We start from the raw sequence: 16,593 nt of genomic DNA, 5'->3' as shown, positions 1-16,593 counted from the left end.
ATCTTTAATCACAGGGATGCATAGAAAATGTCACAAAGAATTTGACCGGTGGTCTTATCAATGACATGAAAATGAAGCCTTCAATGATGAGGACTTCATGGAAAATAAGTTTTAAATGTTCTGAACATGCCAGAATAAATGTGAATAAAGGACCCAACTCTAACTATTATATAATTAAAATAAGAATTTGGCCTGATATCTAATACAGGAATTTAATTCTCTCTGTGGGGTGGAAAGTTACTCATTAAGAAACAGCTTCCTCAACTTTTTTTTTTTCATCTTCTGTGACCACTGGAAAAAGCCAATTATTTGAAGAAAGTGTAACTCCTCGTTTTGGAGGGTTTTCCTTTCACATCTTTGATGCATTAAAGTAAGTGAAGTTGTGCTAATTACCATTTTATTAATGTGTATGCTATTATTTTAACTTACTGCTGATAAATCTGTTTTAAATGTGCTAATATCCTTCTGGTGTGTGCAAAGGGAACTAAGATACATAAAGCTAATATTAAGACTCTTGTAGAATTTCAGACCAGGTAGTAGCAGTACACAATGCATTGGGTCAAAGGATTGAGACCTCTTTAAATGTAAGGTCCCCAAAAATGCTTAAATTAGAAGCCTGTGTGGTCTATATGGGTAAAGATGACATATAATCACTCCAAACTGTCATGTAGAGGTGACTTGATGTACAGACTGGGTAACTAGTTTAGAACAACTGAGAATAAGACTGGCATGGTTAGTTTTTGGAATTTGTTACTTAGAAGTCCTGTTCTAGTTAATTAATTTCAGGCATGTGGAATTGGGATGGATTTACAGGCAGGTATTAGAGCATGGAGATTAGAAGAACGTAGTGCGAAGGCAGGTTTAAATAGGAGCAAGAAGAGGGAAAGCTGAAATACTGATCTTCAGAACTGAGGAAAAGCTTTTGTTCTGAAGATTTCTGTGTTATTAGTGTTGCAGGAATCTAAGGAAACACATGAATGAATGGGGTATGGAAGCACATCCTAAACAGTACACTTCATATACCCTTTTTGTGAATATTCACTTTTTTTGTGGTTGGAATTCCAGTTGTGGAATTTTGTAATTGTTGGCAACAATCATCTATTCATCTTTTTCTAACCAAAATAAAATGGTGTTCTCAATACACCAGTACCGATCCTGACCTGTCCTGACTTATCCTGGTAGTAATGAATTGTATCCAGGTCTATGTTGGTTCAACTATGTATTTCCCTTAAGTAGTGTTAGAGTTAGGAAGGATTTAAAGATAAATATAGAATCAGTAAAAGTATTTAAGAATGAGTGATTGTAAGCTCAACTGTCCTAGGCTAGGATCTCAGGAAGCTTCAGGAAATAATATGTAAAACTGTCAGACAAGATACAGGAGATTAAATTCTCAACAGTAAAACCAGCATCATACAAACATATCATTAAATGTATATGCATTAATAAATAGACATTACATATTAAAATAGAAGTCATGTAAATATAAGATTATAATTTTCAATCAGAGCAGTGTGGCCAAGCAGGAATCAGACTCACCCCATTCTGCTGTATTGTCTATGTAATTCAATCTTATACTGTGATGTGGGGAAAGGAAAAATACATATTAATAAATCCAGAGCTTCATTTCAAATATTTAATTGCAGATTACTACTTTGGAGTGCTTTTGTTCCCAACAATTTCTGCTTAAGAAAAAAAAAGAAAGAAAGCAAAGTACCTAAGGTTGCAAGTAGTTGTAGTTCAGTTTCTTTTCTACAAAAGTTAGAGAGGTTCAACATCTGGCTTGGGTCGTTCTGTCCCTCTCTTGGTAGTGTGCAATTATCCTCTTCAATATGTGTTTTAATGCTTTGTCACATCTACACTGAAATGCTAGTAAGTTCATGCAGGAAAAACGTCTAAAGACTTCTAGGGCAACTTTGAAAATGGAATTTGTCTTATTAAAATGCAGAAGTTATATGTATTTAGTAGGCTCTGAAGTTTTTCTTAAGCCTACCCTGTGGGTATCTGTAGTTTAGTTTGTAATAATACTCACTGAAGACCCTCTAGACACAAGTAAACAGGCAGCAAGAGGTGCCAGAGTGGGCTGGGGCCAACATGCCATGAGGAAGCCATAACATCTGTGATCTGCTGCCCACTGTGCTCAGAGCTTAGTGGGAGCAGCAAGCCCTTCCTAGAAAAGAGGCAAGCTATCACCAATCAGCTGTTAGTAATGTGTTTTCCCTCTGTGAGAGGTAACTGCTTCCTGCTGTTGCCTTCTGCAGAGTTCCAGCAAGCAGACTTAACCCCTGATCTGGGAAAGAATAATTGCTGTAACAGTCATTGAAAAGCTTTCAGCCCTTTCTTAGGATGGCATTTCCTATGCTTTTTGTACTAAACATTCACCTTGTAGCCACTGTTCACTTCTACTGCACCTCAGGATTTCCTTTCTTAAAAATGGAAGAGAAGAGGTTTAATGACATTTAGCTTAGCACTGGAAAGAAGCTTAGAAGCTTGTTGTAGTAGTGCATCACTTCATTGGTTAAGCAGGATGCAGGTACTGTGTTTAACAGTGCTATTCTCCAAGGGGAAAGATCTGTTACTGTATTCTGCCAAGATCAGTAATTCTCCCTTTAAAAAAAAGCATGAAGCAAAGTTAATTGCCTCCTTTTGCTTCCTAATTTAGTTATTTAAATGTTCAGTGCAAACAGAAAAGATGAAAGAAAACTCAGGAGGACATCTGTCTGAGTACAAGCTACTGTTTTAAACAGACTGGGGAAAGTAGCTGTGAGCCTGTTTCGTTTTTAACTTCAGAAAAACCAGCCAGAACAGGACTGTGCAGGAGAAGCACTGCCATAAGCTCTTGCTGAGGGAGAAATTGGGGCACAGCTCAGCACTGTTTGTTTTCATGTAGGTTTAGATAATAAAACACAGAAGGCTGAAAGGGAGTTTTGATTTACTGTTCAATCAGAAATCACATTTTCTTAGGTTTGCAAGCTTCAGCTGTCCCTAAGTTTTTGCTAGGGTTTTAGATTGTTTTGCTTTTCTTTATATATTTTTCCATCTGTATTTTCTTTTTGAGGTCATAAAAGGTTTAGAGTCTAGAAAAGGAAGACAGAGTGGTTTGCCGCAAGGAAGCAGAGTCTCATTTCATTCATTTATTTTCTCATTGTTTGGCAGGTGGAAGGCACAGATTTACAGAGCTAAACTGGATCAGCTGAAGAAGTGGGGGAAGAGAAACAAAACAAGTACAGCACCAGTGAAAAGAGCTTCAGCTTTATCTAGCAGCATCACCACAGCAACCAGAAAACACAATTGAAAGACAAGGGCTAGAGCAGAGAAGGTGAAAGTGCAGCTCCTTACCTTTGGACAGAAGGCAGCAAAATAATTATGCAGAACAGAAAAGACTATTTGCTGGATCTATCCACACTGTGGCAAAGAAAAGTGTCCCTTCATTAACAGGGATGTGCCAATGTTCATGCACTGGAAAGGGGAGTGCCATGAGATCTACTGAAGAGACTATTGCTGTGGTTGCATCTCTACATGTGTTTGCACCCGTGCTGGGACTGAATTAGGTGGTAGAGGCATCTCGGACCACCAGGGACTGGAGAGTGACTTTTTTTTTTTTTTTTCCATTGAAGGTGTACCTGGCACGAGAACTGCAAGACACTACAGATCTTTTTCAGAGTCACAAACAGAGGGCAACAATCTCCAGCCTTTCCCTTCTATAACTGCCTGGTATACCATGGGATGTCGGCAAAGCTCTGAGGAGAAAGAGGCAGCGCGGCGGTCCCGGAGGATTGACCGCCACCTGCGCTCTGAAAGCCAGCGACAACGAAGAGAGATTAAGCTCCTTCTCCTGGGCACCAGCAATTCTGGGAAGAGTACTATTGTAAAGCAGATGAAAATCATTCATAGTGGTGGCTTTAACTTGGAGGCTTGCAAGGAATACAAACCTCTGATTATCTATAATGCAATTGACTCTCTCACACGCATCATTCGGGCTCTAGCCACCCTTAAGATAGAATTTCACAATCCTGACAGGGCGTACGACGCTGTGCAGCTTTTTGCCCTGACAGGCCCAGCTGAGAGCAAAGGTGAGATCACCCCTGAGCTGCTGGGAGTCATGAAGCGGCTCTGGGTAGACCCTGGTGTGCAGGAGTGTTTTTGCCGCTCCAATGAGTACCACCTAGAGGATAATGCTGCGTACTACTTAAATGACCTAGAAAGGATTGCAGCACTGGACTACATCCCTACAGTGGAAGATATTCTGCGTTCTCGGGACATGACAACAGGGATTGTAGAAAATAAGTTCACCTTCAAAGAGCTGACTTTCAAAATGGTGGATGTGGGTGGACAGAGATCTGAACGCAAAAAATGGATCCACTGTTTCGAGGGGGTTACAGCAATAATTTTCTGTGTGGAGCTGAGTGGATATGACTTGAAGCTGTATGAAGATAATCAAACAGTAAGTGCACCTTCTCCTTCCTCTCCTTCCTTCTCTTCCTTTCCCCCACCCCAGTGTTAAGCCTTTTTTTCTCCCCCAACCCCCTACCCTCCTAAAGCAGTAATCCCTGAGTCCCCAGTCACAAATGTGATGGTGTTCTCTTACCTACAATCCATAGTAAAGCTACGATTACTTTATTTGGATGGTTTTCTGCACTGATAAGATTTATTTATTTAATGATACTTTTGGGCAATAGAGGTGCTCTTCAGATGACAGCACATTTTTTGTGCCTTTTTGCTAAATGTTTACTTGTTTAAGTGTTACTCCAAACATCTCTTAAAAAGGTAGACAGTTGTGACATCCTGGTGTACCAGGATGGTTAATTTGGACACCATGTTTTGCAAGTCTGGGAAATTTTTAAGCTGAAACAGCAATAACTTAGCAGTTTTCTCCCTATTTTTTTCCAGGATTTTCAGTAGGAATTTGGGATGAAATTAATTTGAAATAATAAAAAATCAAGTATGTTTTTAAATTTGCATGGGATTCTTAAATTTTTTTTTGACTGTTTTTGATTACATGGCTGCTTTGTCTTGTCCAAAGAATAACCGCTCCTGCTTAACTCCCTTTACTGCTATTAACTTCTGGTTTTCACAGCCTGAGAATACAGTAACTACAGAAAAACAGATGAACACTTGCATGCGTGCAACTATGTGCTTGCTATCGCATTTAACTTGCCTGAGTTAACCTTTATGAGGATTAATCTGAACTGTTTTTTTGGACAGCCTTGTAAAACACCATGCTGAAAAGATGGGACTTTGTGGGTAGGAGCATATAATGATTTTATCACCTGGTGGTTCCTAAACATACTTTATTTATGTCTGAAAACAGCTGCCTTTCAGGAGGAACTAAAACATGAACTGTAAAATCAGAAAGTTAACCATAAAGTGCCTCTACTTCTCTTGCACTCCCTTACACAGCTTCAGTTTTTTTATATTTAGAAAGCTTGTTCCCCAGTATTGGCTCTTGGAGTAATCCAGAACACCATAATCCTTGTTCTTTCACAGCAGGTGCAATACATAAGGGTCTGAGGCTATTCTACAAGTATGGAGTTATCTCTGAAATGATTTTTGCAAAGATACAGTATTTTCAATAATCCTTGTTGGCACTGTTTGATGTGGCCCCTTTTTGTTGGTATAGCATCCACTGCACTTCCAGCATATTCGCTGAACTATACTAACTGATTCACCAGTCACTGTCCTACAGTTGGACTTATGTATGCTTCACTGTCTGGAGAGTCTTGTCGTGGCATCAGTGCAACAGATTCCTATGTCCAAGTTTTGTTTAGTAACCTCCACTTGACATGAGAGAAGTATTCACCTAATTATTTCTCTTTGTTTTCAGAGACATTAGGAAAAGGATATTTTATTTCTATCTAGACCCTGACTAGGAGTTTGTTGGTTTCTTGCAATTCTTTAGACTTTTCCTGCCTTGTTCCTCAGATTTAAAAACCAGAAAAAAACTAGCCTAAAGGGAAAAAAAAAAATCAGTCAATATACTCTGAAAAATCCTTGTGAACATTATTTTGATTCCTTTATCTAAAATCAGATGAAGTAAGCATTTGTCATCTCTCAGCTTCCACGTGCATGCAACCACTGTCATAGTATTTGTCTATCTATAAAATTAAATTCTGCAGTCATTTTTATGACCTGTCGAGAAATTAGAACATGGATGAAGATGTGAGGCCAGTCTTCCAGACACTCCCACTTATGTGGCAAAAAGGAGAGGGACACTAATAGCATTTCAGGAGGAACCAGACTGCACAATCGCAAAGAAAAGGTTACGTCTGGTCCATCCTTTCTTTGGCTGTCAGGCTTTATCCAAACATACATCCATAATTTTACTGTGTAGAACATGGCGTGTTCCAGGTGTCCTGAGACCACAACAGAGCTTTAAGCAGCTCTGCTGGCTGAACTCTGAGAAGCACCTACATTGGTAGATCACTTGAACTGCAACTCTAAGACTGCCACTCATTAAAAAAGCCCTATAAATAATAGTGTTGCTGAGTCTAAAATGCCTCCGGTTGTAGTATCTATGGTGAAGAGAAGTATTAAATAAAATTTGTCCACTGCCAAACACAACTTACTGCTTGACAGAGCATGTAATAATCTGGCTGATTTATAAACTGTGAAAGTTGAGCAAATTATCTGTCTGAACATGACAACTTCTGTGCTTTCTGTTGACAGAAATGGATAACTGCTACGCATGAGCTTTGTCTTTATTGTAAAGATGTGTTAAAATGATCAACAAAGATAGTAAAAATTGAGGGAAAAATGAGGTAGTTGTGCCTACTTGTAGGCCCTGAATATAGCTAATCTGTGAAGTCTGTTCAGAGTGAGAGTATTGTAGAGACACTAGAGTGCAGAACGGAGAACCAAAATAATGCCCAAACTATCAGTTGCCTGGACAATTTTTCTGTATTTTGTTTCTTAAAATTACATACAAAGTTAAACTTTATACTGCTTTGAAACATGTGGAGAGAAGGGGAAGACAGAATTTTTCATGGGCTTTTGTCTTTCTCCTGCTGTTCTTTATTCTGGCTAACATCACTTCCAGAGACAAAATCACCTGAGTTAAGAGTTTGTAGATCTGGCATAAGCAATACTGTGACTTGTCTGTTCAAAATATGTGATATTTAGCTGCTTACAAAAGAGACAGACAGTGAAAACTGTAGTTCTCTTTTTTCTTCCACCTTGTGTGTTTTCTTCTGTCGCTCTCTAACAATACCTTCCCTGCTTCTCTGGGGTTATCTGCAAATATGAGCTGTGTCTGATTTAATTTCCAAAGTGTCTTCCACATTTTTTTCTGCCTAACACGTAATAAATATAGCTTTATCTTTCCATGCACGTAGTTAGTATGACTCAACTAGATAATGGCTGCCTCTTCTTTTGACAGCATTGCAAAATTGGTTTGTACAACACCCTTGGAATGCTATTGATTTATTATAAGATTATTATTCCTGACCAGCACTCTGAAAAGGCTGCCTTAGGTTTTTATATCTCTACGTTGATTTCTTCTCTAGTATGTCAATTAAATTACTTGTCATAGTTTTCATGGTCCTTAGCAGCTGATTGACCTGTATCATATTTTATTTCATATTCAGATGACATCTCTGGCCTTTGATTATGTTAAATGATCAAGTACTCTTTTTTTTTGCCTTCTTACATGTTGCATCATGCACTTAAAAGGAGTTGCCCATTCATATCCAAGTGTCTCATCTTTATTTACATTTCTCCTTAACTTAGTGTGTGGTAGAGAATGTTAATGAATTCTCTCATGTTAGTACTCCTGCCTCTCATACCTGCTGTTTCTTTGCAAGTCTCCCCATCTGTCTACCTGGATGCACTCAGTTTTGTGTTTCATACCTAACCTATATACATGGATAGTTTTCAATTTTCTTCCAGAGTGTAGGGCTGCAACGGGGTTCTAGACCACAAGAAAGATTCTTCAATGGAACAGTAATAAAAGAAGTAATGAGTTAAATATGAATGTATGATTGAGAATTCCTGAGGCCCTTGCAACAGATTCATGTGGTACAGGAGAGACCAAGCAAAGGTTGTACACATCTGCTTTTTTTCTAAAAATTACACTGGTTCAAAAATTTTATAAATATAAATGTTCAAGTAAAACTATTTGTGGAAAACTTAAGGTTTAGATAACTTTCTTCTTCTTGCAGCCACTGCAAGCAAATGGAAAAAATATATTTTAGGCTTTTTTAAGGCAATTTTTGCTGTATAGCATCTTGTTAAAAGGAAGATGCAGATGAAAAAGACAAAATGCTGCAGTGAACAGTTCAGACTGCAGAGAGCCTCATGCAAAACAAATCATTGGGGTCATAATGGAACCTGTCAGTTATCTAATAGTAACTTACCTGGAAAGGCCTCTTTCATATGCTAATTATATGAATTTTGAACAGAATTCCTCTTTCTGCCAGGAAGTTTTTTATCAACTAAACCAAATTTGAAACTTACTTTTTTGCTTATATGGCATTTTGGGTTAGATGGATCTTAATATTGGATAGCTGTGGGTTTTTTTGTTTCTTATGAATAGTAATGGATGAGACAGTTTATGGATGTGCCACAGACCTTTAATAGGTTTGTTTGTTTTAATTGGATGCTGCTAAGACTGAATATTTAAGCCTCTGTCTTAGGACAGATGTTTGAGTAGCAGAATGCACTTTTAAAATCTATTAATAGGCTTAGTCAAATTTTAAACCTGTCAACCAATGACAGTGTCCCCTGATTATACTTCAAAATTAGCAGATGATTAATAACTCCTCTACTCCAATTAATTCAGTACTCTAACTCCTGTCACTTATTTTTTTAGATATTTCATCTTTATACTGCCCTTTCTTTCCGTTATTACAGTGACTGAAACAACTTGCTTTCAAAATTCACAGTGCAGTCATTCTCTGTGTACTCATTATTTACTGACTGATCCTATTTTACTTTACAAATAGGAACCAACCCCCAAACATTTAATATTGGTAGAAAGAAATTATTGATAACATTTTAACACAATTTAGCATAAAATCCATATAACAGAAGTAGTATCTTTAGAAGCAAGAATCCTTCAGTCCTTCAGTTCTAGGAAGAAAGGCAATGACTAAACTAATTTCACAGAAGAAGATGATGGTATGTCATACATATGCTACACTTAGCTCAGGACAGCCTGGTCCTGTGAATTTTTTTATTTCTGTTTTTTTAGAACCCCTCCAGTTTAACAACCTTATGTTCTCTTCTGCTGTTTCCCTGGTAACATGGCATGGTGAGTGTCGTATCAGTCGACAATGAGCTGTGCTTCAGCTGTGTCCTGCCAAAGCCAGCAGTGTTTCTAGCAATTTGAGCCTTCTCACTGTAACTGTGACATAGCAATGAGAGTTTCTTTCCATTAATATTTGCCAAGATCAGTTGGAGTTCCACTGCTGTAAATGTTTATGTGGGAGCACCCTGATAATAGGGATGTCACTGGACTTGTCAGAGTAGACTAATTTTTACAATGCCTTTAGTATTAGGTGTAATCCAATAGTATGAATTCTTCTGGCAGTTACACAGAAAGGGATGGTTACATTAGCAGCCTGCATTGTGCCTTTGCTGTTCTTCATAGATGGAATGAAAGCAGTAATTAGAAACAAACAAAATCCCAACAACCCATACATAAGAAAAGGAAAACAATCAAAATTAATTGGAAATGTGAAAGGTTAATAAAGGAGATTAAAGATACATTAAAAAAAAATCAAAGCATGACAAAACTAAACACAGTGTGGCTGTGCCTACAATGTCCTGGGGCAGTGTTCTGCAGAGCATCTGGCTGTCGTTGCTGTCCAGACATCCAGACTGAGACTTACAGCATTTAAAAAGATTTCAAAAGGTTAATTTATTTTGTTTAGCTAAAAAGATTGCTAAATACCTGCTTAGTATAGAAGTACCCAAGGGAGCAAAAAATGGTCATATTTAAAGAAATACATAATCTAATAGAGAAAGGCAAAATAAGAACAAATGGCTAGAAGCTGGGTCAGATAAATACCAACTTGAAATAGCTTCTTGTTTTAAAATTATCTTTTTTTAGGAAGGAGGCTGAACCAGTTGAACCAGCTTTTCTGAAGATGGAGCTTAACAGCTCAAACAGCTGTTGTCAGCTACAAAAAACTACAAGGGTCAGAACAGGGAAAACCCAACAGATTGAAATACAATAGTTATGATAAATGTTAGACCAAAAGATCCAATTATCATTATACTCTGTTTAAGATATATTTATAGAGAGATGCAATAAAATTATAACCTTGTTCTTTTATAAATTAAATAACACACTGCTAAATCCTTCCATTTAAAGACATCCCATCCTGATAAAGTGATGGTGTGGGGGGTTTTCTCTCTTTTTTTTTTTTTTTTTTTTTTCTTTAAAGCAGCCTAGGATATGGAAAGCAGAATGACATGTATTTGGTGAAATGCAGATTGAATGCATAAATTAAATTATATAAACCTGCTGAGATTATCTATAAACTCATTTCTTAGGAATAAAGGGAGGTCTCATTCTTTCCTCTTGTTCGTTCAGCTTTTCCATCAAGTACTGCTACGACTGCTCTTTGGGCCCTTTGCTGAACAGATGTAACTACAAACCTGTTATAAAATGATCCAGTAATTCAGTGTGCTTGACGTTCTGCTGGAATCCTGAGTATACAACTCCCAGAGGAGTCCAGTGAATTCCAGATCAGTGTAAAGCAAACAGTAGGATCCCATGTCCAGAAGCAGAGGAAAATCAAAAGGTAGATGAGTCAGACTTCCCCGTTTTGATGATTAATTGCTAGAGCAGCTGAACTCATCCTGCATAACTAAACCTTACTATTAGATTTGTTACCTGTGTGTTTGGGAAAGAAAAGTAGTGTAGTCACACTATTGTAGTTACAGGAAGACCTCACAAAGCTGCCTATCTGCATATGACTGGATGCCAGGTTTTATGAGCTACTCAAGGCATTGTTACCAAGTGCTAAGTATTCATGTTACCTCCTGCTTTTTATTTTCTTCCATAAAAGTCAGAGCATAGGGGCAATAGGATATGAATAATTTCTTCTCTAAATTCAGTAACTTTACATAGTAGAATCATAGGAGCTTTGGGACAGAAACCGTTCTCAGTCAATTCTTGCTATATTTTTTTAAAGGGTGAAATAGATAAGAGATATACGGTAGGATGTGGCTAAATTTAATTCTTACTCCTATTCTTGCTTTCTCCTGCATTTCAGTGTTTATTAGCATCTACTTTTTGATGCTTTTTTAATGTTACAATGTTTATTACAGTAAATTTTTCACTGTTTTAGAAGATGTGAGAAAAACAGTTCAATGATGGAATGGAAAGCTTGTGCTTTATAGAAATGTAAGAGAAATTGTCAGAAATACTGAACTTCATGAACACCAAAAGGAGATGTTAGAACAATCAGCTATAATTTCTCTTAGAAATAAATTAGAAAAAGTATTAGCAAAGAATGCTGTAACAAACATGCCTGCAAAAGAGGCTATTAGATGATGAAAAGAATTACATTTATATCATTTTATATATATATATATGCCTTAATATTTGAAGTCTTTGTTTTACTGGGGAATAAGTACAGGGGAATTCTGTAGAATTCCAACAGATTGTGTTGTAGATGCTGATTTCATTTTAATAACAGGATTTTACAAATAACAAAGTGAATGAGAATATTATTACCACTGGTTTTAATATGAGCAAATCCAGGCTGCAGATTTTCATTCTTTGAACATTGCTTTCCTGATTAATATTTCTGTACTTCTGTGCTTTTTGCATTCATTATTTGCTGTGAGGAAATTACTGATTTTTATTAGTACTAATTTTCCTTATTAATCATGCACATTTTCAATTGTTTCCTTCCTTGGTAAATAGATCCTGGATGATACCTTGTTGGAGTTTCTGCTTTCTGATCCCTAAAGCTGACTTTGCTATTTTGGAACCAGTTTTATGTGCATTTTGTTGTACTGCTGAATGTACAGTACAACATAAGAGCATGCAGACTTGTATGTTAAAGCTGAAGCAGAGTATAAGACAAATTGGAAGAGAAATCAGACTTTCACATAATTCAGAAGGAAACACTGGAGCCATCCACTATAAACATATTTAACAAGAAAAGAGAAGACCTAAATGCAAGATGCTCCACTTTGAAAGTAGAGAAAACTGCTTCACAGAAATGTACATTGAAACAAGCCTATCAATTCACAGTCTTACAACGTATAATTTCTATGCCTTGCTTGATTTCTAGATAAAATAATGCTCCTAGCAAAAAGGAATTAATTTAATTTTCTAAAACAGATTAGGAAATTACAATAATAGCTCACAGTAGAAGCCTCATTAGAGAGTTCTACACAATGTTGTTGCTGGAAAATTCACCTTCTAACTTTAACTTAGTAGTAATCATGCCCTTATCCAGCATGGAGGTCCAACACTGCCATGTTTATATTGTGTTATCAAATCTGTACCATAAAAAATAGAATCATTAGTTGTCAAAAGGTACTGAAGAAGGTATCAAAGATAAAGGCATTTCAGGAGAGATAAGGCATTGTGCAGCTAACAAACGAAGAAGTAAAAAATTGATTTATCAATCAAACTGGGGAAAGACAATCTTGCTGATCAATATGATTATTTTCATGACTACAGTACACTTAATTAATTCCCAAGCTGTAATATCACCATTATGGTACTTTTTCTGGTTGGCACAGACCTATAATGATTCCTGCCAAAAGTGCATCAGTTACACAGCAGTGCAATGTCAGGTGAGGTGAAGCTATCTAGGAAAGAGAAGATGCCATATAAGATAGTCTTAGCTCACCAAAATGATTATGTATTGAACTTGTAGGCCATGCACACGGTAAATTGCTAATGTTTTTCCACTGTTTATTGCCTAGTAGCTGAACTTTTTTGCCCACACATAAAACCTTTAAAGAATCTTGTTTCATTCTTCACTTCTCTCCCATTTAAAAAAAAAGTTATTTATTATCTTAAAATTAGGTCACACAAATAAGTTTTACATTTTGCCCCAAAGGCAGAAAGCTTCCTAGACAGTCTTAAGTTTAACATTCATGCAGTTCTATTTTTGCTGAAAGAGTTCTGTCCCATATTTTTGGGTTTTGTGCTGCAAACAGACAGCTTCTAGCTTTACTGGAAGGTGACGATGTGTGATTAGTCAGAGATTTAGTTGAAAACTATTCTGAATATAGATTTTACAAATTACATTGTTTCAGTCTGTTGCAGGTTCAACTATTGTTAAGAGTTTAGAGAAATTATAGTCCTTTCTCCACTGAGGGCTTTCACAAGATGCCTTTTCAGTTTACCTCACAAAAAAGATTCTAAGGCAGGCTCATTAAGAAATGATTGGTGATTTCAGAACAGCATGACAAATGCTTTTTAAAATGTTGCTGTTGCCCTGTTACGGAGAGGAGCCTCCTCTGAACAACAGAGAAATGACATGATTCTCTAAAAGTGCAAGCTGGGAACTGAAGGGTTTTCCAAGATAATAAATCCTGGACATAAAGAGGTAAAGTTGTATCTGTGTCATCTTCCCCACACAGATATGAGTATGACATGTGGCATCTCTGGTGACACAGAAGATGAAGTCTGCCTTTGTAAACAGCTGTGTAATATGACTGACACCTACAAATGCTTTAACTACATGAGCTGTTTTGTGTCCTGCTGTTCTGTCTCTTCACTCCTCAGAGCTACACATATAAACCAAACTTCCTCTAAATCTTTAATGTTCCTATTGATGTGATCCTCTTGATTCAGTGTTGGTATTTATGTCATACATTTCCATTACAGAGCCCACTTCCTACAGCTGAGGCCTGAATGTCAACACTGTAATACAGAATTGTATAGGAAAGGACATGTATTCTTTTTAAAATTTTAGTTATTAAACTTCACAGAAAGATGCTGTTGAAACAGCTTATCTGTACTGACAGTACAACAATTCTTAAACTTCTCTGTATTATAATGTTTCTTCTCTTAGAAAACCCTCATCTCAGCTGCTGTTTCTTCATCTTGCCTCAATGGCTTAATCTTCTTTGTTCTGTCTTGCTCTTCTCAGTTCCAGATGTGTTTGGCTTGTAGAAAAACCCAAAACTTTTTGAAAGAGATATTCACTTAAACACTTTTGTATCATAAAATTATACCTTTTTTTAATGTCCTTTATGATGTGCAAGTTTTTTTGAGAAAAATTTCATGCAGCCAAATCAATTCAACATTCTTAATTTTGACTGCTAGAAGAGACAGTGCTGTGATTCTATATATATGCATAGTTTTAAAATATATTTGTTCTTGGAAAATGAAAAACAAAGTCTCAACACAGTAAATATTCTAATAGTGAGATTTAAAATGTTACATATATTTACTGTTTGTTTTTAATAGATTTTTTAAAATTGTTTTTATATGACATACTGCACTGCATTCTCCTCAAGTGTCAAAGTACTCTAGTGGAGTGTATCCATGCAATGGTCTTTTAAGGACTGGAGCTTATATTTTTAATTAGAAAACCCAATCTTCTAGAATATAAATGCTTGTTTATACTATTAGAATAATTCAATAATGCTTAGGATTTAAATCTCCCTAAGGAATAAAAGAAAATAGTTACTCTGAATAAGAGCAATGAACAAAAATATAGATGTCAGTATATTTCCTGCGTCCAATTAGATTTTATATAACTAAAAATGTTAAGGTTTTATGGCTATTTTAGAACATTAAGTGAACTGAGTGTTCAAGTGGTCTTTTTGAAGGGGTGAAATTTTAATTGCATTTTGTATCAGATACTGCACTTGCAATAAGTGGAAGGAATTGGATGCTTTCTATAGGTGTGACTACAATTTAATTAAATAGTTTGGACTTGTGAAATACTTTTCAAGTTACAAAAGATAATTCTATGCATAGTTTTAGGTTTGTATTTTTTATCTTGTCCTAATTTTATTTCTTCTGCCTATGCACTGAGCTAGACAGTTATTCCATAACCAATAACAGAATTATCAGAAGGAGTGTGGATGCAGGAAGAGGAGACAAAATCAGGCTGATTTTACTAAGATTCATTACAGAGACTTGAGAGATGTTGGAGAGAGAAGCATGTCCTTGCCAGGTAATGTACAACCACTGCCAGCTCATCTCCGGGAATCACCTTTTAGTTTTTAAACTGATAATTTCTATTGCTGAAAGCAAGGGTGGGAATACAGGCCATTTCTTCCCCAGATATTATTTTCAGAAGCTTGAAGAAATCCTGCTGGTTGTGCAGGTGGAAGAGAGATGAGGCATTGTTTTCCTCAGCTCCTTGCTGTGTACGTCATATGGTTGTCACTGTGCTCTACCAACACAGCAGAGACCTGATTTTAGTCCTATGCTCATTGTACCATGGATTGATTTGTTTCATGCATTGCTTTGAAGTAGCTTGATGTTACCATAGGCTTGGAAACCAGTCTAGTTTAGAATTTCAAACCTTCTTTCTTTTTAATTCCAAAATAAGCTCCCCCCCCTCCTCCAAAATGAGCTATTTCTTGGCTGGATCAGTTCTACTGATCGAATTTACAGTGTGACCTCACAAACAGATGTGATGGCTTAAGGGAGGGACATTCCACTGCACTGTAGGAGTAGGTAATTCCTATTCCAGCTTCTCTGGCAAGGTCAGCTTATCAGGGAGCTATAGCCTAATGCTGTGACATTCTCATTTGTCATTGGTCAGCAGCTAGCTTTGGATGAAACATACATCCTCAGAATTTTTCCAGTACCCTTACAATACAAGCTTAACTATTATCATATTAGGAAAACAAGGATACTCAGTCAAAGTGTCCTTGATAGGGAGCAGCTCTGACTTGTAGCTAGAAGACAAGTGCATTGCGAAGCTAAATGTCATGGATCTGTATTCCACATGTCATGGTGATAGATTTAATCCCTGAAGATATAAAATTAGGTACATTATCACAGAGTAAAGGTTTTAAAAAACGAGGAAAATGCAGCATATATCTAACAAAATGTAATTAAATAGCAAATTTAAATACTAAATGAGACATGGAAATACAGTAGGTATGTTTGTTTCCAGGGATGTTTAGCTATAGATTGGATTAAGATATCTTCATGCATCTTCATCTTCTTCTAAGACAGAAAATGGTGTAGTAAGTTTTAGTACTAAAATAAAATTTTGTATACAAAGGAAAATAGCTATTTGGTCATATTGAAGTTGAAAAATTAAATTTAAATTTAAAACTACCTCGTCACAAAATAAACTGGATACTTCAGTAACTATTATGTACCAGCCCCTCTCCTCAGTATTAATGAAAAAGATAGGGCATCTATTAAAAAAACCCAAAGAACAAAAAAATCCCCAAAATAAACACCATAATAGTAACAGACTAGAACATGGATGTTCCTATAATTTTGTCTTGGTACTATCTGCTAAACTGGCTACTCCATGGGATTCAGTGTCCAGAGTACGTCTTTCCCACTCAGACATTACATTCCACAAAACATCCAGTGATCCAGCCTGAGACAAGATATAAGCTGCACAGTGATCTGTGATAGTTGTAAAGAAGTCCTTAATAAATTCTCATTAAGATGACAGTTAAATAGAAGTTAGATGGAGT

General features: G+C 36.5%; 2 protein-coding genes across 2 annotated transcripts in view; one reads left to right on the top strand and one right to left on the bottom strand.

Moving 5' to 3' along the window:
• Positions 1 to 16,593, bottom strand: part of RSPH14 (radial spoke head 14 homolog (Chlamydomonas)) — a 70,681-nt gene that overhangs the window by 31,776 nt on the left and 22,312 nt on the right. The gene's annotated exons all lie outside the window — the stretch shown is intronic.
• GNAZ (guanine nucleotide binding protein (G protein), alpha z polypeptide) overlaps positions 3,603 to 16,593 on the top strand; it is a 28,110-nt gene continuing 15,119 nt past the window's right edge. Inside the window, exon 1 of the mRNA XM_010004805.1 lies at positions 3,603 to 4,441. Within this exon, the coding sequence (XP_010003107.1) occupies positions 3,719 to 4,441 (723 nt within the window). The 5' untranslated portion in view covers positions 3,603 to 3,718. The remainder of the gene's footprint in view (positions 4,442 to 16,593) is intronic.

The sequence above is a fragment of the Chaetura pelagica genome, unplaced genomic scaffold, assembly GCF_000747805.2.
Source record: "Chaetura pelagica isolate M959 unplaced genomic scaffold, ChaPel_1.0 scaffold249, whole genome shotgun sequence".
In the NCBI taxonomy this organism is placed as follows: domain Eukaryota; kingdom Metazoa; phylum Chordata; class Aves; order Apodiformes; family Apodidae; genus Chaetura; species Chaetura pelagica.
The sequence above is the reverse complement of the archived record's forward strand: the minus strand, read 5'-3'. Positions and strand labels throughout refer to the sequence as shown.